A 23,137-nucleotide genomic window follows, 5' to 3' on the forward strand; every position below is an offset into this window, starting at 1 on the left:
CCCTCATGCTGTGCGTTGTCAGCTTCTGGGGTTCTCCCTCCCCCCCAAAGTTTGTTTTTTTGCTGATCTTGCCTTCGCAGGTCCCAGTACACATTATGTACCACCTGGTCTCTTGTTCATCTTTTTGTACATGTAACACTTGTCTTGATTCATCTGGCTCTTTGAAAAGCCGGAAGCTTTCTGTAATTCCAAGGAGCCCACCCACAACACTCTGCTAAACTTTCTAATCTGTACTTCCTAAAGTTTAGACAGCATTACAGTTTCCAAAACATGTTCACGTTGCTCTCTTGGATTCTTCAAACAACACTGCGTGAAAGGCAGGACAGCTCTGGTTCTCAGCTCACAGCGGGCACTGGCAGGCATACTTCCAGACTCCGAGCAGAGGAGCCTTCCCTTCCTGAACTTGAGAACATCAGAAGCGAACTGTAAAGGGAGGGCATTTACTCGGAGAACAAACCTTAGGAATCCTGAAGGACAAAGGACAACGTGGAAGTTTTCTTCCCTTAGCTTAGCTGGCTAAGGAAGCAAGCTAACCCTCAAGGGGCGCTTCAAAGACCTGCGCTCCAGGCCCCTTAGAGTCGCGCAGGCTGCCACACGCCCGGCCGGCGCTTCCAGCTCCGAACTCGGGGCTTCAGTGCCATCCCAGAGCCTCTACGTCAGCCCCGGCCCAGGTCCCAAATACCTCAACAAAGCTATTCAATGCAGAATCCATAAAACAGCTCACACCCCATTTATTATTTAAAAATATTTTGTTACAAAAGGAAAAAAATACAATGCAGTATAAAAGATTGACAGCGTCATCAAGTTTATTACACAATTTTCAACCTATCAGAAAGACAAACAAATCACCGACAACAGGGGGACGGGGCCTTGGCCTTTTTGAGGGCTGGGTTTTTTTTTTTTCCTTTTGCTATCAGGAAATAGAACTAAAATTTGTGTCATTGAGTAAAAACAAAACAAAAATGGGGAGAAAAAATTCTCCGGGTAAACGGCTTTTCTGGTATTCTATATATTTTCTTTTCCTTAAACTGTCACCTTACTTGGTTTTCTCTACATTTTAAAAAGACACCCGGAGCTGCTCTCGAGGATAAGCGCATCACTTAACACTTGGCCAGCCGGGCGGGGGGCCATGTTCTGAAGTGGAGGTGGGGATGGGGTTGGGGACAAGGGGAAAAAAGCTACAAACATGTAGCCTCTGTCCCAAGGGAATGTGCCTCTCCAACCCTGGGGGGACCCCCTCACTGACGGACTGAGGGCTACGTCAGAAACGTGCAGGGAAGAGGAAGGGTTCCGGTCCAACTCAGTCTCTCCCCTCTGAGCCAGAGGGTCTCGGGGGACCCTGCGTCTCACATGCCACGTCTCTTCTCCCGTTAGATGTCATGTGCCCCGTACATGCACGCAGAGGCAGCAGCCGTCGCCCCACGGGTACCGCAGGACTCTGCTGCTGCAGCTACCTGCGGCAGCAACCACAGCACAACTTGGATGTTCTGGGAAAGGCAATTCCATTTGCCCGTGTAGAACATGGCCCCCGGAGTGGTGGTCCTTAGAACTCTAGCTGAGCTCACCTGAGTCAGGCCCCACTTCCTCCTCGCTCATCAGAGGTAGGAAGCACCTCCACACTGAGCGAGGGGAACGATTAATACATCAACAGTCAAAAGGTGGGAAGACACCAAATCTGTGACTTCACCTGCCTGCTAGTGCCAGGTTCTCCCACAGTGAGTAAAATAGGTATGTACCTGGGGGATGCAAGCCCATGCTCACATCGAACCTGAAAAATGAAAGCCTCTATGGAAGTAGGCCACAGCCTGCCCAACCCGCCTCCGTCCTCCCGCTCCTGGAGTTCGCAAGGGTTCTTCACTGCTGAGGTCCGATGTCCCCGTCTCCCAAGGGCAGTAGCTTCCTCTAAAACAAGGAAGCAGCCTTCTTGGGGGAGGGGCTCCACGTGTGAAATGAAAAAGCCCCAGGAAAGGGAACACCTAGTACAGCGAGTTCTTCCAAGAGGCAACCAAGCACGAAGCAGCAGAGGGTGGTAACTTGCTCTGCCAGGCTCCCCAGCAGCAAGCAACCTCAGGGGCCTTCTCTACTTAGGAGGGGCAAGTCCACTGAGGCGGCCGGGCAGCAGGGAGGTGGGAAGGTTCAGCCCTCTGGGAGGTCAGGGAAACGAACCGTCAATATGTAAGAGGGAAAAGCAAGAACAGGAGAAGCTTCTCGTAAGGGAATTTCTGTTCTCAGAGTCCCTCCTCAAAGGGCTGGGAAGGTAAAGGAGTTAAACAAAGAAGTGGTATGTTAGCAAGGGGTTTGGACCCTCTTGGCCCCACCAAGCCTCGTGCGGAGGGCAGGAGCCTGGGCATATTTTGGCACACCCAGTCACTCTCCCAGATCCTGCATGGATCTGTTTTCTTTGGGAAGAAAGTCTTCCTATCAGCCTCACCACTGAACTGCTCCTGGAGAATCAGAAACTCCTACGTTTTCTTGGACAAAGCACCATTCTCTGTGGAGACCAGGGGCCTGACAGGTTTTCTTCCTGTCTGCCAGCCCTCCCAACCACACAAAGTCTTCAGGTTCCTTCCCCTGACAAACAGGAGGGGTGGGACTGGGAGGGCTGCCAGGCAGTCTTCAGTCCTGTAGGGCAGAGGGTATTCCCTGGGTGTCTGAAGGGGGTGAGGGGTTTGGAGGAAGGGGGAGGGGTGGAGTGGCCTCCGTCCTTTAGTCCTGATCAAGGTGAGGAGATGCAAGTCCATTAAAAAAACATTTGCTTCCAACCAGACTCCTGCAATGAGAACATCAGAAGAAAAGAAAACACACGTTAGCGGTTACCTTCTGACTGATGGGCTTACGCAAGTTACAACTGGCTTCCTCTGAAGTTACAATGTATGAAGTAGGGTATATACACAGACAGAACGCAAGCCTGGGGAAGTGAAGGAAAGAAAGCAGGATTGTCTGGGGGTGTCTGGCACTGTGCGCAGTGAGGGAATGGTTGCAGGAGCTACAGTGAGTAGAGAGAAAAAAGCAGTGACATCTCACACTTTAAGGTTAGGGGAGAACAGACAATGAAACAAAGTTTCAAAGCAGTTTGACTGAAAAGGAGACTTTGCCCAGAGAAGTATGGAAACTACAACAATCCAAGGAGAGTCGCGATAAGGAAATATCGCAGGGAACTTAAATACCATTTCAGAAAATGTTCTGAGCAAGTCAGAGCTTACCTTAAGGGGAGGGGTAAAAATCTGGAAATGGGAGGTCCAATGGTAAGAAAATAAGTGTGCATATAACCAAATCCGTTCACCCCAAACACCCAAGAGGCCCTAGCAGGGAGCATGTACTTACACAGGAAACTCCTACTAAACTTTTCTCTCCAAGAAGCCCTGTTTAAAACAGACTCCAAACAGTGTTCTTGCAAGTACATGTGCGTGCATACACGTAAGGGGCCGGGGATCTTCTAACCTGTACTAAAGCTCAAGGGATTCTATGTGTTTCCCCAGACAACAGCTTTGAGTGAGGGACCAAGAAACAGCCTAATACCAAGAGTTATCTGGCCAGGCTGGAACAGAAAGCAGAGCATGGAGATGAAAGAACCAGTAGTCCCCATTCAAGAAACCTAAAAGCACAATTAAGAACTTCTGCCAAACATTAAGACACTGTTAAAGCCACTCACTACATGTCTACCAAACTTAAGGTCCCTGGTACGCCCAGCCCTTTTCCAGTGTGGCAGCATCAGTAAGCTGGGAAGCGGCCTGGTCAATCTGACCGCATAAAACAGAAGTCCTAGGTAACAAGAGAAAGGGAGATTAAATTCAGGCTTGTGACTTCCGCTAAAGGCCAAACCCACAACACAGCCTACACACAAATGCTCACTTTATGGGGTGCTCTTCTGTAACCTGGGGGAGCTATCCAAGGGGGTGGGGGGAGAATCCACAAGCTGCCCAATCCTTTGATGTTCTGAAATGGCAAGATTTCCGCTTCGGATTCCCAGAATCTGTTACAGAGGCCACTGCCTTCCGGCTTCTCTAAACACCTATACTGCAGGCATCTGTCTCATTTCCTGTGAGGGAAAACCGAAGCCTTCTGTGCCTCTCCACTCCACCCCATCTGTGTTTCTCAATCTTTGCGCACTGGATCAAAACTGAACACAATGTTTAGTTTTCCTTGGACCAGGAGGAAAGGAATGAGGTGAGAATGATTATATCTTAAGTAGGATAATATCTCCAAATAATGAGCCAAGAACCACGAGAAGTTGAAGCCAAAGCCACATATTACCTAAGGATATCCTCAAATTCCAAGGCATACACACATATACCTGAAAACAGATGTAGTTTGGGAACGGTCCATACAAAACAAAACACAGGATAACTAGTACATCAGGAAAAGTCAACTGTAGCACCCAGTTTTTAGAGCCTGTGGATACATTAGGTGGTAATGTCTGGATGCAGGCAGAAGCCCAAGTGGCCAATGAGACTGTGTCCTAGTGGTGGTGTCCACCCTGAGGCAGAAGGGACAGAAAAGTTTGCTGTCCGTACTGCTGCCTCCAGACAGACACACCTTTTGGCTCTCAGGGAACACTGTCCATACAATATGAACCCTAGTATTTTCTAACTAAAACATGTCGTACACAGAGCTTGCACAGTTCTCCAGCTAAATGGGCCCAGGCACCATCTCCCCAACATGAGACGTCCTATGTCAGGACCTGGTGACTGCAGATAGAATGCAGAGTCCTTAAGATGAGATGTGAGAAAATGACATTTTTGGGGTGCCTGATGCAATTCTTTTGGACTAGTTATCTGGAAGGAATGAGCAACATATCTACAGGATAAAACATGGGGACCCAAAAAACCTGTTTCAGAGTTCCCTTTTCCTCCTCTTGTCATAGGCCTGTACCAGCCAAATGACTGTTTTCTGGGAACTACTGGGTTGTAGGTTTTTCAGAGTTATCCAAAGTGCATCACCCTCATAATGGAAAAAAAAGCCCATTTTACAGGCAGAAGAAATGAGCAAAATGACGGCTCCTGTTTCAGGTTCAGATGTTCAGTCCCCAAAATACTAATTGTCAGTGGATCTCACAACTTCTGTCAAAAGGCTATTAGAAGCAAAGCTGCCAGGAACTGTGACATGCAGTTCTATGTTCTAACTGCTAAAGGGAAAGTGGCCCCGGAGCCTGTAATTCATGCTCTGCACGGACAAACACCTCCCTGGTCACTATTCTAGTCTCTTCCACTCAGAAGGACCCACATTGTGAGCAGCAGGATTAAGGAAGGGGTGGCCCCAGACCCACAGCAACACTAGCAGCTGTGCCAGCTCAAACAAGAGCAGGGAAACGCTGCTGGTGCCACAGAAGGGATGAGACAGGAACAGAGGTTTACCCTGATACTCACCCTCCCACCCACCCGGAGGCCGAATTAGGCCAGAGCTTTTTGTGAGTTCCACTCGCCCTAGAGCCCTGGAGATACATGGGTACCTCCCCAATCTCAACCTGTTTGCAAAACCTAGAAAGAAGTATCTAGAACGCACAGTCTGTTGATTTTATATGGATTAGCTTAGATTTCCGTGACATCAAGCATTCTAAAATTTTGTGGAATAAACGAGTGGTTTAAGAACAGAGAAGGCAGGCAGGTAAAAAATGTTAACTTCTCATTTCCCACTCATTCACCACCTAAAGAAGGTAAAAAGAAATTTCCAGCTCTAACTGCTTATATTAATGGATATTAATGGCAGATAATGCCAAACAACAAAGTAAAGGGCGGCAGGAAAACAGGACAGAACTCTTTTCTTGTTAGGACGCTGTCAGTAGGCCAAACACTGCACTTTCTGTTTACAGTCCGGCTACTGCTGGTGAACTACCCTGGCCTTCCCAGGGAGCGGAAGGGTCTCTCTTCCTGTCTTCATCCATTCACCTGTCTAGCCACCCCAAGGCATGGTGGAGAGCCGTTCTCGCTCCTCACCCTCCTGCCAGTCACTATCTCTTCAGCTCAACCAAACTGCAAAAACCACACACACACACACACACACACACACACACACACACACACGGAGGACATTTTCATAACACACCTGATGTGGAACCAAAGTCAAGATGAGATACTAAAGTCATCTGGGTCATGCAGTAGCTTCCAAGAACCAAGCCAGAGTCTAGACTGCTTTTAAAGGTCTCCAGAGAAACAGAATCAAAACTACTCTTGCTTGCTTATATACTAGAAACAAATTTTGTTGGGAGCTTTCAGTTGGGATAGCTAAATCGGTAGGATAGAATGATGGGGCTGTGGTGCCTTCCCCCCACCCCTCCCTCACCCCAACCACTGAGGCCTGTCTGAGGATGAAGACAGAGAAAGAGCAGAGCTGAGGGATGCGGAGGGGTTAAGTCCTGAGGACACAGCTGGAGCCCCCGAACCCAGCCAAGCCTAACTCAACTTCTCCATAACCTGAGTTAATATAGTTCCACTTACAACTCTTCTGCTTTTGTTTTTTGTTCCCCAAACAAATATATCCTTCCACTGAAATACCCTCCACACAGTCTCTATATTATTAAACATGATTATTTTTCCAGATCAGCTTTCTCCTAAAGCATCCTGAGTTTCAGTATCCTTTTAATAGATCTTAATTCTTAAAAATCATTCATGTAGTGCCACAAAAACCTACAAGTAGGCAGTGGTCTTACTTTTCTGTCCTGGTCAATTTCCTGAAAACACCTTGCAAGTTTAGTGGGGTGAAGATATAACTGGATATCGTCTACTGAGAACTTGGTATGTGACGAGTACCAGGAGTGCTAATGCTCCAGACGGATTGTCTCACTGAATTCAGGGAGACAGCTGCTCGTGCTATCTTCACTTACAAATGAGGAAACTGAAGAACAAAGCAACACGGCCAGCAGACACTGTGTTCTCAGCCCGGACGCCAAACTGTCTCTCAGATACCAGTTAAGGCGGACAAGAGACAAAACCAGCTCAATCTCAGGTCCATTTCAGGGTGAGACTTCTCCAAACAAGCAAGAAGAGCAGGAAATCTGCCCTCCTCAATTTTCTGTTACCTAAGTCAAAAAGTCCTCCCTTTCTCTTAATTCGCTTTCAAAAAGAGCAGACTCTTCATGATCAGTATTTTTTCCTTTATAAGATCGCCCACAGCCAGCAGCGGGGCTTCGTCCCACCTTGTTCAGTGGTGCCGGTCCCGTTCTCTATCCCGGTGTCTCTCGTGCTCCCGGTTCCTTTCTTGGAAATACTCATCATGCCGATCTTCATTATGAAGCAGGTCCCGATGCCTCCTGCTGCTCTCCCGGGACCGGCTAGGTGACCTCTCTCGGGACCGATGTCTTTTCCTATTAGAAAGATCCTTCAGCCTCACTCGGAGAACCTACCACATGCCTTCCAAGAGTGTTGTGTTTTCGTGTCTTCCGGTATTTGAACCACTTTTCTACTATGGGCCCAATGTCTGAGAATGTTAGCTCTTTGAGGACTGCTAGTCTTTTTTTGGGAAAATAGTAGCAGTCAAATGTGTTGAGATCTTACTAATGCATCAGGCACAGTGCTAGGAGCTTTACATGCTTATCTCACCTAATCTCTACAATAGATCTGTAAGAGAAGTACTGCTATTGTCCCTTTTCCAAAGACGAGAAGAGTGTTTGGAAAGCTGACTGACTGCTATACTCAAAGCCATACAAGTACTTGGGAGCAAAACTAGATCTGAATCCAAGCACGTATGGCTTCAAAGCCCACGTTCTTAACTATCCACCAGTCTATATTCCTAAACAGCCCGCTGCCTCACCGTGTTGGGTGACAACACGGACTGCAGACGTTACGACATGTGTTGATGCAGATGCTTGATTAATTCCGTTCCCTTAAAGACACCAGGGTGAGGCCGGCTCTTCCAGCCAGGGCCTTGCCAGATCCCCTGGGCTCTCTTCCTCCCCCTGCCAATCCCTGGAAGAGGGCTGCTTGCGGCTAGCAGGCTGCTGAAGCAACCAACAACTCACCTGGACGAGCTCCCGCTGGCACCCACACTGTAGGACTTGGCTTCAATGCCATGAAGACAGTCCTTAAGAGAGGAGATGAGGACACGGCAACGCTCATCATTGGCGACCCGGGACTGTTTGATAACAGCAATGGCTGTGAGCAGCGTCTCAATCGCGTCACTGTAATCCCCTGACAGGGGACGGATGGGAAAGGCCAAGGATGAGCAGAGGCAGTAAACTAACTGGACCGAAAGGAGAACTCAGGAGGACACAAAGCAAGAGTAACTAGTTGTCCCACAGAACCATGGTAAGATGGATGAGGCTTAGGTGGCAGGTAGAAGAGTAGACGGCACCTATATTCCACCGGTCTGCAATCAGACAGAGGTTCTCGGATGTTGCTAGTGGATGTACAAACCGGAGCAGGGTGGTCTGAGGGTGATCTGACAATAGCCATTACAATAAACAATGTGCATACTTTCTGACCCAGCAATTCTAAGAATATTCTACTTCTGTTCACAAGTATGTATGCTTAACAATGTTGTTTCAGCATTACTTTATCAAAAAATTAGACATAACCTAAAAGTTCCCTCAGTAGGGTGCTATATAAATTATGGGATGTTGGTTTTATAAAATACTACACAGTTGTTAAAAAGCACACAATACATCTACAGGTAAACAAAGTAATCCACGTAAAGCGCTTAGCACAGTGCCAGGCACACAGTAAGGGCTCGATAAAATTAGGTATTATTATATATTGACAGATGTCCAGAATATATTAATTTCTAAAAATCTGCAAAAACAATATTCCATTTTTGTAAAAGGAATAAAAATTCTATGTATGTTGTCATATGCACAGAAAAAAAAATATGAGGGACAGACACTAAATTGTAGAAGGTGGTCTTGGTGGTGGTCCTTGTATAGACTTTTATTAATTACCACAGTACGTTTCTAAGTCTGAATTATTTTGAATCTATAATCAGATGTGTACACATGTATATGTAACGTATATCTAACACGTCTATATGTGGAGTGTATTCATACGTATGTATTTTTTAAATTATGCTGCCATCAAGAACTAGCCCCTTCATTCCCCAAAGGTGAGCAAGTGCCTGGCTCAGGGATCGTGGTCAGGGGCTGGGTACTTGCAGAATGCTTTCCCAAGCTAAATCTAGCACATCCAGACAGAAGGTAATGTGAGGAAAGCATGAAACCAGACAGGGGTCCAGGGATAAGGACTGGCAGCCTCCCCTGTGCAGGGCCGTGAGGAAAGATCAGAAACTGTGGAGGAACTTTGATTCTGTGGCGGTCCAGGAACACCAGGATGTCAGCTCTCCTGGGATGGGGAATTTCTGCTTATTTTGTAGGCATTCATTAAGTATTTGTGGTTTGAGTGACTTAAATGAGAACAAAAAGGAAGGGAGATAGAAATTCAATTACTGATTTCTCTAAGTGAAGGAGCTGATAAGGAAGTACAACGACTATTTCCTTTATACTCCTTTGTATATTGGACTTGTTAAAATGAGCACAGATTACTTTCTAATTAAAAAATCCTTCAGATGTCAATGAAAGTTTTCTGGAGGGGAAAAAAAAAAGAGAGAGAATACATGTATTTCCTGTCTTTAACCTACTCTGTGGATTCAAATTTTGCAGCCAAAGATGAGAAATTACAGAAAACAGATGGTAATATTTAGTGTTAACTTACTTCTTAGGAGATCTGACAGTCTACATTTACATTAATGTGGGAAACTCACAAGAAGGAAGCGAGTATGACTCATATCATAATGTGAAACTTGGACCAGAACCCTATAAAGAACCAAAGATTCCATGCCAGGGCTCTCCGAGTCACAGCTTCTGGTTCTGCCCACTTAGTACTGACAGCAGGGCAGAAGTTAGCTGTAAGGGCATCCTATGTCTTACGATGACACCCAACAGACTTGCCTCTTTCTAGGATAGGCTACAGAGAGGCCAGCAGTTCTGTCTAGACCCCAAATATATAAAGAGATTCCATATCAAACCACATCTAGTTGGGGTATCAGTCCTAAAAAAACCTGGGATCTATACTAGGTACTACGAAGACACTAGGTCCACTGATGAACCACTGAGATCTCCACAAGGCCAGGCATTTCACTCTACAACAAAAACTACAATCAGATACTATTAGTTATTTATAATCTAGTCACTAAGTTTGTCTTCATGGGGCAGGTCTGGATACAGACGAACACCACTAGAGCTTCCCCAAAGCCGTTCAAGCAGGCTATATATTACCCAAAATGTGCCACTCTAGAGAATCTAACAGTGCTCCAATTTTATCCTGCTGAACTTCTTGCCAATGAAAATGACAAAACATGGAAAAACTAAAGGTAAGGAGAAAATGGCAAAGGTTAAGGGTGAGTTACCTGCACTGGCTCCAGCTACCGCTTTGGAAATGGCACTGCTGGAAATTGCTCTATTTCGCTTCATGATCTCTTCAAATTCTGCTTCACTCACTGTAGAGGGCGGAGGGCCCGAATCTCGGCTGCACAGAAATAACACCATTCCTGATTGCCCACACTTCTTATTATCTTTACCAGATCCTACCATACAGTATTAATCACGCTCTCCTATATAATGTCTTACACGCTTCTCAGCCTGCTCACGTTTTATGTGTTCACATTCTCTTCAAGGACAGCATTTACAACATATTCTTTTGTAATTCTGGTGTGACCTGATAGCGCTAGACATTCACTGAAACCCTAACAGCCACATACAGCACTTGATTTAATCAAGCTCCTTAAAAACGGATGCGGAAGACATGGTTTGGGTCAAGAGACTTAGATGCAAATGAAACACCAAATAAAAAACATTATCTAACAGATGGTTAACTATTTCCCAGGACTCAATACTATGACAAGAGAGTTTCCACAAGGGAGAACACAAGAATTCACACTCACTTCCCCTGGGAGAATAAAATGCTTAACACATGGTATACCCTACTATACCTGGCTCAGATCTGAAAGGAACAAGATAGTCCTTACCTGCCATGGTGGTTATAGGGTGCGGAGGCCTTCATGTAAGTATCTGGTGGAGGCCCCACTGTAGCATTTGGTGGGGGGAAGAAGGCTGGATTGAGGTGAAGGGCAGGTGGGATAGCCCCAGGGGGAGGTACAGCCAGATGAGGAGGTAATCGAGGAGGAGGGGGCATGAGATGCTGGTAGTGGATGCCAGGAGGAGGAGGAGGGACCCCAAAGCTTGAGGAGAGAGGAGGAGGGGGTGGAATTGGGGGTGGGGGCAAACCCATCAGGGGGAGGGCTGAAGGAGGGCGATTGAAGTAGGGTAGCACACTGGGGGGCTTATCCACACGGGCCGATGAGGGTACAAGGTTCTCAGAGGGTGTGGCCCGTCCATCAGCAGAATCACTAGAATCCCGGGAATGGGCCCGAGGAGGTATTCCTATGAAGGAAAACAGAACTAACGTTACTGCCCAAACCTTTACATGTACCCATGGAACCAGATCCTTCAGCCACAGTCCTCTGACACCATACTGAAGAAGGCGACAGGCACCTGAGGAAGAAGGTAAAATCATCTACTCCTTTTTATTTGGCCTCAGAAAGAAAGGGCAGAGGCAAGTTAGTTAATTCATAAACCCAGAACGCAGTTATCACCAATTCCATATCAAAGAATGCTCTTTATCTAGAACTTTGTGCTTCACACTTAATTTATCCTTCGATTTGTTTTCTATTTCTAAATGCAGGATCCTAATTAACCCATGAGAAAATGACACTGTTGGGAAGAATGTTCATTACATTTCTGGCGGATTCAAGCAGATGTGAAATCACCCGTCCCTGATCAAGAGGTTCAGGGCCTCTCTCCTTTGACCAGTACTAGTTGACCTGAGATCAGTACTATCCTACTGGGCACCTGGAATTTTCTCTTTGCAGGGAATCTGGGATAAGTGAGAGAAGGGCAGGGGATAGATACTTCCCCCATCCACATACCAAAACTGTCACTGGGATGGGGAAGAGACATATGCCACAGAAGCCTAGAGGTCAAGTGAGAAGTAGAGAGAAAATGGGAGGTAAGCCAAGATAAGATGTGCCCACAGACGGAGCAGATGGCACAGCCGACAGCAGGGACTCCTAGTAAAAGTTTAGTTTAACAACAACAACAACAAAAGCCTCCTATTTGGGGAACTCCCACTGTATTTCAATGGCCCAAACATTGTACCCCACAGGAGGATCACCACAGCACGCCGGTATGGTGCTGGGCACAAGAGGGGCTCACACATGCTTGTTTACAGCTGGGGATATGGCTGGCCATTGTCAAGTCACTCAGTTAAACTTGTTCACTCTCGCCAATTTAACAGTGTACTCCAAGCCTGGTTCATGTGGAATCCAAAAGAACATAATCCCATGGCCTTAGGAGTCTTGGAAGCGGAGAGATGCTGTTGGCAGTCAAATGTGGACAGAAAGGTGAGTGCTCCTAAAACTATACTTGCTGGTAAACCCAACTCCAGTTTCCGGCATGGGGGGGACCCATCATCTCAGCAAACATCTCGCTTTGTCCTCTGTGGTTTATCACTGGTGCCGATCATGGCACACTTGTGCTTCATGTCTCATCCACACGGCAACCTGTTTTTTCCCTGAGTTCTTTCAAACCAAAGAAAGAGGTATTAGCAAGTGGGATCCTCTGAAAGTTAGCCATCTTCCTAGCTACTCTTCCTACTTGTGCAAGGGTTCTGTTTTGTATCTATGGCTACAATCCCAAGAGGAGCAACCATTTTTAAGCAGAGAAGTCCACCAGCTGTACTTAGTACTGTACTATGCGACAGAGCAGAAAACCACCACTCAGTCACTGCCATCATTTCAGCAAAGAAAGGGAACACCGAGGAGTAAACAGCTAAGCGCAAGTAGGAATGCTATCCCTAATGCAACTGTGTACATTTATGCAGCTTAGGAAAGTCAGAAAAGGGTCAAATCATACAAAAGCTCTGAAACAGAAGAACTTGAAAATTCAAGCTGTTAAAGAAGAAAAGTATGTGCCTTTTAACCCAGAGCAATGGGAGTTCACACTATAACCATCTAGGCGCTCAATCCAGTCAGAACAACAGTTGTTCCTATGCAAGAGAGACGTGGCCTATCTCCACCTTCAATCAATCAATACAAGATCCCAGTGGACCACCCGATCAATACAAAGCACTATTTTGAGAGCAGAACCTAAGAAATGACAGAATGCAAGTGATGACACTTTCCCCACGATCCCCACCCGTCACCCTCACTGTCAGAAAAGAAAGAAAAGACAGTTTGCTGCTTCGGACAAGGCCTTGCAGGGTGGCTGCACCTTGTGAGGTTAGGAAAATCCAAGGTCTGGTCCTCATGTTTCGCAGATTCAGAAACTCGACTTTAGAAGTTCACCCAGGGGTGACTGTACCCTAGAAAATTGATTCACACTAACCAAACTCACAAGAGACTGATTCATAAACCAGAATGCCAATTTATTAATTTACAATGAGAAATATAACTGCCAAGCAGACCGGAATACTTGTGTCGGCTGGTCAGCGCATTCTCTTCCCAGTAGGAGAGCCTAGTTGGGAAACCAAATTAGTATCAGAAGGTGGCTTGGTGAGTACAGAATCAGAACAATGGGAGTAAGGTGAACTCAGGGAAACTAGCATCAAGCTAAGGTCGTGTAATGCAGCTTTATTAGTAGGAAATACTTGCCAAGCAGATTAAAACATCAGGTAACTGAATGGGCACCCTGTCCCCTGGACAGTGCTGGAGAAATACTGTTAAACTCTTCTTTTCCAACATACCTTTTGGTTGCTTTCTTACAAAGCACCCTTCCAGCACATGTTTATGATAAGATTATAGCCATCTTTACAAATATTACCTGCACATTAGGGTGGCTGCTTGTTAATTTACAAAGAACACATGTTACAATTAAGCCTATTCACTTATACACTGATTTTTTACACAAAACCACATAATTTAAAGTTGACAGGAACTTTAAACATCATGTATCTATTTCAGAGAGGGGAAGAGGCCCTAAGCAGTACAGTGACTTCCCCAAGGTGACACAATGAGTCAGTGGCAGAACCAGACTATAACCCGGAACCTACCTCTCAGCGCAGGGCTTTTTTTTGTACACAGCCTCATTTCTGGGTCTACTAATTGCCCATGCTACCAACCCCCCCACCCCCTCCACCCCCACCCCTTTCCCCCAACTCCTCCACACCGGAGGCAGAGCCCACACCACAGAAAACAAACCCGCACACAGAAAACAAACCCACAAAATTGTCCCCTTCATACAGATGGTCTCCACGTACCCCCTCTTGGGACTCGGACGCACTCACGTTTCCGAGCCTGTGCCTCAAACTGTGACAGGTTTTGCCGGGTGGCCGGCCTCACGTCCACTTTTTCTCCATTAAGAACTTTTCCTGGAAGGAGTTCCAACAATTTGTGGACAGAGTTTTCAGAGGCTACCACCACCTCAGCATACCTTGGGGAAGAAAAATTAAAAATGAGTGAGATCTACCAGCCAAGCAAGAGAGGAACAAAGAAACTCTCTTCCACTTTTAGTGAAAATGGGTAAAGCAAAAACTCCTTGCTAATACAACATACACAAAACCAGCACCAATGAAAAGGTGTCAGTCTGTATCTTCCTATTATTTGGAATCAGAAATTAGTTCTTTTCGCCCCTCAATGGATGGACATTGTTACACTGCAGCTAGGTCCCCGTTCTAAGGTGGTCTGTCAAAACCAAGGCAGTAACCTGGGCCAGGGGTCAGAGGGATTAAAATCCAGGGCCAAAATACATCATAGATCTGTTATCCTAATGATGACAAACTAAAAGGGACTTCTCAAATCCAGACCTCACCCTTTGGACTGGCCATTTGCTCGATTCTCTGCAAATTTCAACTCCACCACATCATAGACTCCTATAGAGCGAATAACCTGGATCAGCTGCTGGTCTGTGGTCCACTGGGGCCGGCAAGATGGAAAAGGAAGAAATGTCAAGAGCTACACCCCCTCCCCACCTAGAATGTTCCAAACCCTTTCCCCAAACCTAGGATTCTAGTCACAGCCATGACCTCCCACAGAAACCCAAGAGCCCATCAACAGTTCAATTAGTGCAGGCTTTTCTGATTACCCTCACCCACCCAGAATTCCAAAGCCCCCCACTCCCTTCCTAATCCCCATCTTTTGAGATTAAGAAAATTAAAACCTATTTTAACTCTGACCGCCATTTGGGCTACCTTGTCATGAGTTAAAACAATGATTACTAACAGCTTTTAGTGAGAGACCTAGCAGGCTACAGTTTGACCACTGTCAGGACTTTTCCCTCAGTATGTACATTTCCTAATTTGGACCCTCCCTCCACCAGCCTCAAAACATGTCTGTCACTTTTGCAAAACAACAATGGCCACCTACCCTGAATATACTAAAACTATCAAGGTCTTTGATCCCTGTCACCCATCGTTATCAAAGGACCATCGAATGACCACCAAGAGTTCAAGGTGTTCACTCTGAAATCTCATCCCACAGATGACCCTGCTAGACATAAAGCCCCAGGGTCAGGGGCATTAACAAGATGGCAGAAAAAGCAACTACCCACTTATTGCTTTCTTCGGCACCAGTACGTCCTCAGGATAGTTCTCTTTCAGAGATCAATCCAACCTGATCCCAGGAAAAAGAAATCCAACCCCATCAGAGCACAAAACAGTGCAACAGTGGTTTTTGAAAATGCCATCACCTCCCAGCGCTCTCCCTCCAGCCTACCCAGAAGGCTTTTTGGTTCCCCATGCTCACCCAGGAGAAGCTGCCCACGTAGACAGCAGCTCGCCTATTGCGGAGGCCGCTGTACGTGTACAGGATCGCAGGACTCTTGTTATTGGGCTTGGGAGACGGCTCCTGGCGAACAGGAGGAGGTGGCTCAGTGCTGCTGCTTCTATCATCTGAGGGCTGTGAGGTGGCTGTCAACACGTCATCATAGAGGTCAATCTGATCTGTATTGTTGAACTCTGGGTCCTAAGAGATGGGTTGGCAAAGGTGGGTTTGCAGACCTTCCACTGGATTTATTCTGTTTCATTCTAGCTTACTTAGAATCCACAGTCAAATACTTGATAAAACAACATACAAAAACTTCCCTGTTCTACTCTAGGAAACTAGGTAAGAGTAATTTTTCACTTAAAACCATTCCATTGAATTATGCTTCTGTAGGTTTTTCTCTCAAGACCCTGTTAGTAGTCTGCAATGTTTCCAGCTTCAGCCAACTGTAAGAATCAAAAGGTACATGATAATTATAAAAACAAATTAAGAATGCATAAAGATGCACCTGCTACTGTTGTCAATGAGGTCAGCTTCTGAAGGGCCACATATAAGATTAACGAAAACTTATTTTCCACATCTTGTGCTATTTCCAAAATCAAGAGTTACAGAAAAGTTACTACTCTATTTAATGAAAATATATTCATCTCGAAATAAAAAGCAGGGGAAAAGCATATTAAAGTGAGAACCCAGAATGCAAAAAAACAATCAGAGCTACTGTTTTAAACTTTCAGATTTACACAAATGACTCAGAGAAGCTCTAAAACTCAACAACCCATCTTTCTAGTAACCATCAAAGAAACATTTTTTAAAAAGAGAAAAGAATACTCTGGGAGATTTTCCCTTACTATTTCTTGGATGATAATGCAGCTCCAATACATTACTGTGACTCTTTTAATAAATAAGAGACTTTTCGGAGCAACACCAGAGATGTTCAAGGATACACAAAAACAGTGAAGTTCTCTCAAATCTAAGGGTCAGAAAAAAGGACAAACACCCACACCATAAGCTATGTCACAGTAAGCATTTACAACATGAACATGTACTCCAAAAACATAATGCGAAGTATACTTTATGTGTTATGTTTACTTGTTTATTGCTATCATGGGCTGAATTTGCCTGTTCCCACAAAAATGCTATGTTGAAACCTATTCCCCAATGTGATGGTATCAGGAGGTGGGGTCTTTGGGAAAGAATTACAATTAGACCAGGTTTTGAGGGTGGAACCTCATCAAGCCAAGAGCTTGTTTGCCCTGCTCTGTATCCATGAGGATACAAGCTGGCATTCTGCAACCCGAAGAGGGCCCTCTCTGCCACCCAAACCTGACTTCAACCTTCCAGTCCCCAGAACTATGACAAGTAAATCTGTTGTTTATGAGCCACTCAGTTTTTGGTATTTTCTTTTTTTTCTTTTTTTAAAGATTTTATTTATTTATTTGACAGACAGAGATTACAAGTAGGCAGAGAGGCAGGCAGAGAGAGAGGAGGAAGCAGGCTCCCTGCTGAGCAGAGAGCCCGATGTGGGGCTCGATCCCAGGACTCTGAGATCATGACCTGAGCCACCCAGGCGCCCCCAGTTTTTGGTATTTTCTTATAGCAGCCAAATTAACACCATATACCCCAAGTCCTAAAACCATAAGAGCTACTACCAGGAAATCTTAATGTTTCAGATTTGTGATGTTATCTCAAGGAGCTCTTTTTATGTTAAGGATCGAGAGTATTTTTTCAGGTAATATTCTAAAACATCCCAACAGTGCTAAAGATGATGCTGCCAAAATGACAGAGACAGATGTTCAAAGTGTTTTAAGGGAACTATAGCTCATTCACATCATTGCTGTATTTTTAAAAAAGGAATAAAGGAAAAACCTAATTAAGTAACTTGTCTAGTTCCCTGAAGAAAGGGAGCACTTCCTCCAATGCAACTCAAGACGGGAAGCTCCAGTAACTTTCTCTGTTCAATTCCATCATAAGAACTGTAGATTCTAAAGTGAGACTAGAGAGGGGACTCACTAAAAAATTCATTCCTAGACCTATATAATATCACAAACTTCTGGAAATCATCTTTTAGTTTCTCAGTTCATCTCAAGTACAATGGAAGAACATACACACAAAAATAGCATTATCACTGTTCTGACAGGAAAGGGGAAAGTATTCTACTTCCTGAGGCAAAAATAATTTCAAATACTACAAATACTCTAAAAAACCCCACAAGAGAAGAGTTTATACCTTGTAAAAATATCAGAGGGAATGGCAAAACAGACTTTTTAGAGGGAATTTAAAAACAAGAAAGTGGGGGCAGTGTGGAACCCAGGTGGCTCCGTCGGTTAAGAGTTAGACTCCTGGTTTCCACTCAGGTCGTGATCTCGTGATCGAGCCCCATGAGCTCTACACCCAGCGTGGAGTCTAACTGAAATTGTCTCCCTCTCCCTCTGACCCTCCCCTGCTGATGTGCTCTCTCCCTCTAAAATTAAAAAACTAAAATCTTAAAAAAAAATCAAAGAAAAGGAATGAAGACAAGTGAGCACAGAAAGACTGTTCTATGTAGTCAAATTACAAATAAATAAGCATCTTGGATAAAAAGAGTATGTAAAGAACAGGAAGAGAAGAGAACATCAGAGAGCACAGGGTGGATAATAAATTAAATGAAGTGCTAAAAATTTGACAAATACAATGAGTGTAAAATACTTCATAGCCCTTTTGTCTCAAAGAACTGCAACTTTAAACAAAATCATTTATTCACTTATTCATATACTATATGTATATATACATATATATGGATGTATATATACATATATATGGATGGGGATATGCCTTATGGGTCAAGGTAAAGGAAAAAGAGGGAAACCACTGGATCCTCTCTGATGTTCTAATCCTTAGAGAGCACTACTTCACTCCAGGGCACTTTTAAAATTTAAATCAAGGATTCTGAAGGAAAACATAAAGGGGAATAAAGAAACACACCATTCTGGATACTCAGTGGAACCAAACTGGAATTCCTTCCAGGCAGTATCTGGGATTCAGAGATGCATGTCTAAAATTTATAATACCAAAATTACCACTGATAATTGGGCAGTGAACTAACACGCAGATCGGACAGCTCAGAGACCACACACATCACCAGGAAATCTCCCAGACTGCAAGCCTACGCCAACAATCTACTCTTTCAGGAACCCTTAGAGAGCACGAAAGACTCAAGCCCTGAAGAACCTTGTATATGGATTACCTTACCACTTTAAGAAGCACAAAAGGATTCAATGAATCCAAAATTGTCACAAGATTCAAATGGTTTCTCTGGGCCATAGAACCTCGGTTCAAAAAAGTTGGTGGGAACTGTTCTGATGCACAGAGCAGGCCTGTTGAGGAGTCTGTTGAAGAAACAACGTATCAAGTTCTGTTTGGATTTAAATCTACTTGCAACACCAATGCATTTTAACTTCTTCAGCTGGTAAAACAGAAAAACAGGTTAAGGGCCTGAGGTTTTTCTGATTACCATATATGAGCTGGTGATTATGCAGTGTTGAATTAGATTAAAGCAAAATCTAATTCTACAAATTAAATGAAAAATACAATGTTTTACATGCATTGATGCTGAAGGTTTCATTCCAGGGAGATTAAAAAGTAAGTATGTATTTAAAACTAAATGAAAATCTCAAGAAAAATTTTGCTTAATAGCATAGAAAGAATTAGGTCTCTGAAACTTTTTAGATACAAAAGAACTTGTGCAATTTTGAATTTAAATAAGAACTTCTCCACCTGTATGCTCAGTGTTTCTACCCTCCAACCACCTTTTCCTGATATCTGAGGGAAGTAAGAAAAGCTAAGACTTATTGTTCTCAAAGCCACCTATTTGATACCATTGTTCTTCTAATTGTAACAAAAGCTCTAAAAAAGTTTTTGGCTTTATAATGACTATGTCTAGTCCTCACCGTATGCCCTCCTTCCCTGCTATCCACTGTCCTCAACTACCAGGAATGGAACCTCTTTTGAACACAGGGATCCATTTCGTCCCTGTTCGCTCACTAGTCCTGACACTAACAGAAATTGCTCAATAAGCACTCATTGATGGAAGTGGCAAACAGAATTGGGCAATGTGCAAAGCGTCTCCCTTAAGAGGCTAAACACTCAGTAAAGTGGCAGCTTTCACTTTTTCAGAGTGCTTCTCCCCAGTCCAAGAGAGCAGCTGTGAATTTCAACTCCCAGTGTGACAGGAATAAAGCAGCTCTGCAAAAGAGGCTTTTACAGCCTATGTCATAAGAGATCAGGGAGCCAGAACCACAGGTTCCATCCAGGGACTGTGTTCATTTTGCTCGGGGAGCCGAGTACATGTGACAGGGTTCTCATGCATGGGTCAGCTTGGGATGAATCCTTAATATTCCTAAAACATTCTAAAATGCGATCTGTACTGGCTGCCTTCAGTCCAACCTTGCTTTTAACAATCCCCGCCAAACAGAACTTTAATCATTTCTTTAGCAGCCTCCAAACTACACTAAATCCAGCTTTACCAAAAATTAATTCACTGGGGGCGATGGGGGGTGGGCAGTGGGCGACACCCCTCCTGGACCTTCCACAAATGGACAGAAAACATTCAAAATCTATATTTCTTTCACCGTGCCAAGCATTAAATATTATCTGTTCAGTATAAATGTCTACTAGATTCCACATGCCATCTTTGGCCTATCTTAAACTCACAAAAAAGCCTTTTCTAACTGAAGAGATAAAACCAATTGAGGCCAATGACTTCTATCCTCACAAAACAGTGACCACTAGACAAGGCCTGCGCCTTGACTAGAACCTCCAACTTACACTGCTTAAGAAATTATGGACTTCCATTCTTTCAGACCAAATGTGGCTAGACCTGCACCATTCTGCCTGTTTCTCAAAATGAATCAGCAACATTGTTATCAACCCAGAGAAGGAAATTAAGGGGGAAGAAGGGTTTTTATTATTAATAAATACTATGAGAACCTCCTTCTTTTCTTCCTGTCTTGTATTAAAAACAAAACAAAAGCAACCCACAACTTGTAAAGACTAATAAAGATCTGATTCAAAGTAAACGGAAAACAATGGTGTGTAACTACACTCCTATACTAAATCTTTCTTTTCATCCATAATTACTTGACTTGTTTGAACTTAACAAGTTTTTTTCCGCATTTTCCCAGGTCTCCTCAGGTAAACTGAGTCCTCTACATGTGACTACCAGTTGACCTAAATACAGGTCAACTGGTAGTCACACGGTAGTAACTTTTAGGTCAACTGGTAGTCACATGTAGAAGACTCAGTTTACCTGAGGAGACCGGGAAAGTGGCAATTAAACAAATTAACTGGTGACGCTGGTGGGTACAAGCTCACTATACTGTCCTACTTTTGTGTTCTAAAATCTCCACGTTAAAACAGGACAATGTGTTTTCTGTTAAATGTATACTTCTACCAAGTAAAGAAAATGACATGTATAAAACCTCTGTTGCCTTGTATAAAAGTCAAGGTCTAACCAGGGGACGGACTTTCTCTAATCTTTTTATCCTCTTTCCAGGTCCTTATGTATGCCCACTGAAAGAACCCAATGGGAAGAACCAGTTTAATCAAGTAAAAATGGGACTGAAAACAATCTGGGCAAGATAATTATTAAGTTTTAAAGAGACTATGGAACATTCTTGAGATTGACCTCAACATGTTAGATTATCATTTCAAAGGAAATCATTACATAATGTTCCTTGACATAACAAAGAGCTGACCAACAAACCCAGGGTATATAAGGGGGTCTACAAGTGCTTTTTAACTGGTTTATCCAATACCTTTACCTCTATCCTCAAAACAATTGGATTCACCAATAAAATTTATTTCACCAAAATGCCTATGTACCTCTTAACACTAGAATCAAACTACTTAGAGAAGGAAGACAGACCCAAAACAGTCAGAATGAAGCTGCGATTAAATGCTAAAGTCCGTCTTCTACTGTGTTTTTGCACCATCTTACGGAGAAGAGGACCAAATTTCTCCAGCTGCCCTTTCAAAGAATCGCAAACGGGGATGCCTGGGTGGCTCAGGGCATTAAGCCTCCTCTTGATTTCAGCATAGGTCGTGACCTCAGGGTTGTGATCAGCTCTGCACTGGGCAAGGAGCACTTAAGAGTCTCTCCCCGTCTTCCCACCTCTCCCTCACAAAAGGGGAAAAAAAAAAAGGTCCGCAAAGGAACAGGTATCAACACTGTCCTCAGGAATACTACAGCAAACTTAAGTGTGATTTTTCAGTGTGGTTAGTCTTTGAGGAGACGGACACCCAAGTTTGGCCTCCTGGGGGAGCAAGTTCCACAGGTTGATTCACCATTCTATTAAACCTAATTTTTATTTGCTTTTAAAGCCTGTAAAATTAAGCCTTGGGAGCTTAAAATTAACATAAGCGGAATGATCAAACGTCTTGAAAGTCTGTGACAGAGTAAAATTTTAGACCCGATAGAGGGATGTTCAGGCCTACCAAGGCCTGCCGCAGCTTGGAACCACTGCAAGTTTGACGAAACTGATTCTTCGGCAGATCCAGGAAATCCCAACGCTCCCGATGACCCCTCACCTGATTGAACTCCTCGTCAGCATATATATCAATCAAGTCCACTCCTTCTGACATGGCTCCGGAAGGAAGATCGCGAGCCCGGAGAACGGACGAAGTAAGGAAGATGCCACTGCGGTATCCTGAAAGAGGCAAGAGTTAGAGAGCATGAGGGTCCCGGGCTAGGAGGAGAGCAATGGTTGCCAACCTCCCGTCTCCAGAGACGCAGCATCCCGGCAGCCCAAGCTCGGTCCACCCGCTCCGCTCCGCCCCGCCCCCGGCCTCGCGCCGCCCCTCGCTCTCCCAGGCCGCCGGGGCTCGCGGGGCTCGCTGCCCATCACCCTCGGGCCCGACCCGAGTTGCGCCGCAGCTGCCCGTGGCGCGACGGCAAAGTCCAGGCCTCTGCTCCTAGGGGCCCTGGGACGGCGCTGGGAAGAACGACGGCGGCAAAGCCCGCAGCCCCAGCCCGCTGCACCTGCCTAGGCTCCAAAGCGGTCCCGGCTAGAGTCCCCGCGGGTCGTGGAGCTCCAGCCGCCTCCGCTCCCCACCCAGGCCTAGTCCTCGCCCCCAACTAGGCCCGCCCCGCTCCCTCCCCACAGACTCGGCCCGGCGCCCTCGGCCTCCTCCCTCAAAGGCCCGCACCCCTCCCCGCCCGCCGACTCCGGCTACCCCAAACTCAACCGACCCCCTCCCAGTCTCAGCGCTGGCCCCGAGCCCTCTTCCGGCCCAGCCGGCCCACGGCCGCGCGCCCCCGTTACCGGGAATATGGCGGCGGCGGCGGCGAGTCCGGACTAGGCCCGAAGCGCGCGAACCGCTCTCGGCCCCAGGTCCCGCCCCCCCCGCCGCTGGCGTCACACGCACA

General features: G+C 45.3%; 1 protein-coding gene and 1 long non-coding RNA gene across 9 annotated transcripts; one reads left to right on the plus strand and one right to left on the minus strand.

Annotated features, from left to right (window-relative positions):
- Nucleotides 1-711: 711 nt before the first annotated feature.
- Nucleotides 712-23,125, minus strand: CPSF7 (cleavage and polyadenylation specific factor 7). Of its 8 annotated transcripts, none has more exons than XM_059143944.1 (10): nucleotides 23,034-23,125; nucleotides 22,300-22,418; nucleotides 15,718-15,936; nucleotides 14,786-14,889; nucleotides 14,262-14,407; nucleotides 10,948-11,362; nucleotides 10,330-10,448; nucleotides 7,955-8,123; nucleotides 7,133-7,300; nucleotides 712-2,770 (listed from the first exon to the last, which is right to left on the minus strand). In XM_059143944.1, the coding sequence occupies exons 2-9, from the start codon at nucleotides 22,351-22,353 to the stop codon at nucleotides 7,138-7,140; spliced, it is 1,389 nt and encodes a 462-aa protein (XP_058999927.1). In that variant the 5' UTR covers nucleotides 22,354-22,418; nucleotides 23,034-23,125; the 3' UTR covers nucleotides 712-2,770; nucleotides 7,133-7,137. The 8 variants fall into 8 exon arrangements, with proteins under 8 accessions (XP_058999927.1, XP_058999902.1, XP_058999911.1 ...); XM_059143919.1 differs by having other exon boundaries at nucleotides 14,235-14,407; XM_059143928.1 differs by having other exon boundaries at nucleotides 14,235-14,407; nucleotides 22,961-23,109.
- Nucleotides 11,358-21,574, plus strand: LOC131813624 (uncharacterized). The gene is made up of 3 exons (XR_009346881.1): nucleotides 11,358-11,485; nucleotides 11,664-12,381; nucleotides 21,266-21,574. It is a non-coding gene; the product is annotated as an uncharacterized LOC131813624 (long non-coding RNA).
- Nucleotides 23,126-23,137: the final 12 nt, after the last annotated feature.

The sequence above is a fragment of the Mustela lutreola genome, chromosome 1 (genome assembly GCF_030435805.1).
Source record: "Mustela lutreola isolate mMusLut2 chromosome 1, mMusLut2.pri, whole genome shotgun sequence".
Lineage (NCBI taxonomy): Eukaryota > Metazoa > Chordata > Mammalia > Carnivora > Mustelidae > Mustela > Mustela lutreola.

What these genes read in the sequence shown, in the direction of transcription:
- CPSF7 (XM_059143909.1), bottom strand. Translation starts at nt 19,035, where the DNA reads ATGGCCCAGAGAAACCATTTGAATCTTGTGACAATTTTGGATTCATTG. An exon ending in ACGTGGGCAGCTTCTCCTGG is followed by an intron (nt 14,890 to 15,717) that starts GTGAGCATGGGG and finishes TGCCGGCCCCAG; the next exon opens with TGGACCACAGACCAGCAGCT. An exon ending in GCCAGCGGGAGCTCGTCCAG is followed by an intron (nt 7,301 to 7,954) that starts GTGAGTTGTTGG and finishes TCTTTCTAATAG; the next exon opens with GAAAAGACATCGGTCCCGAG.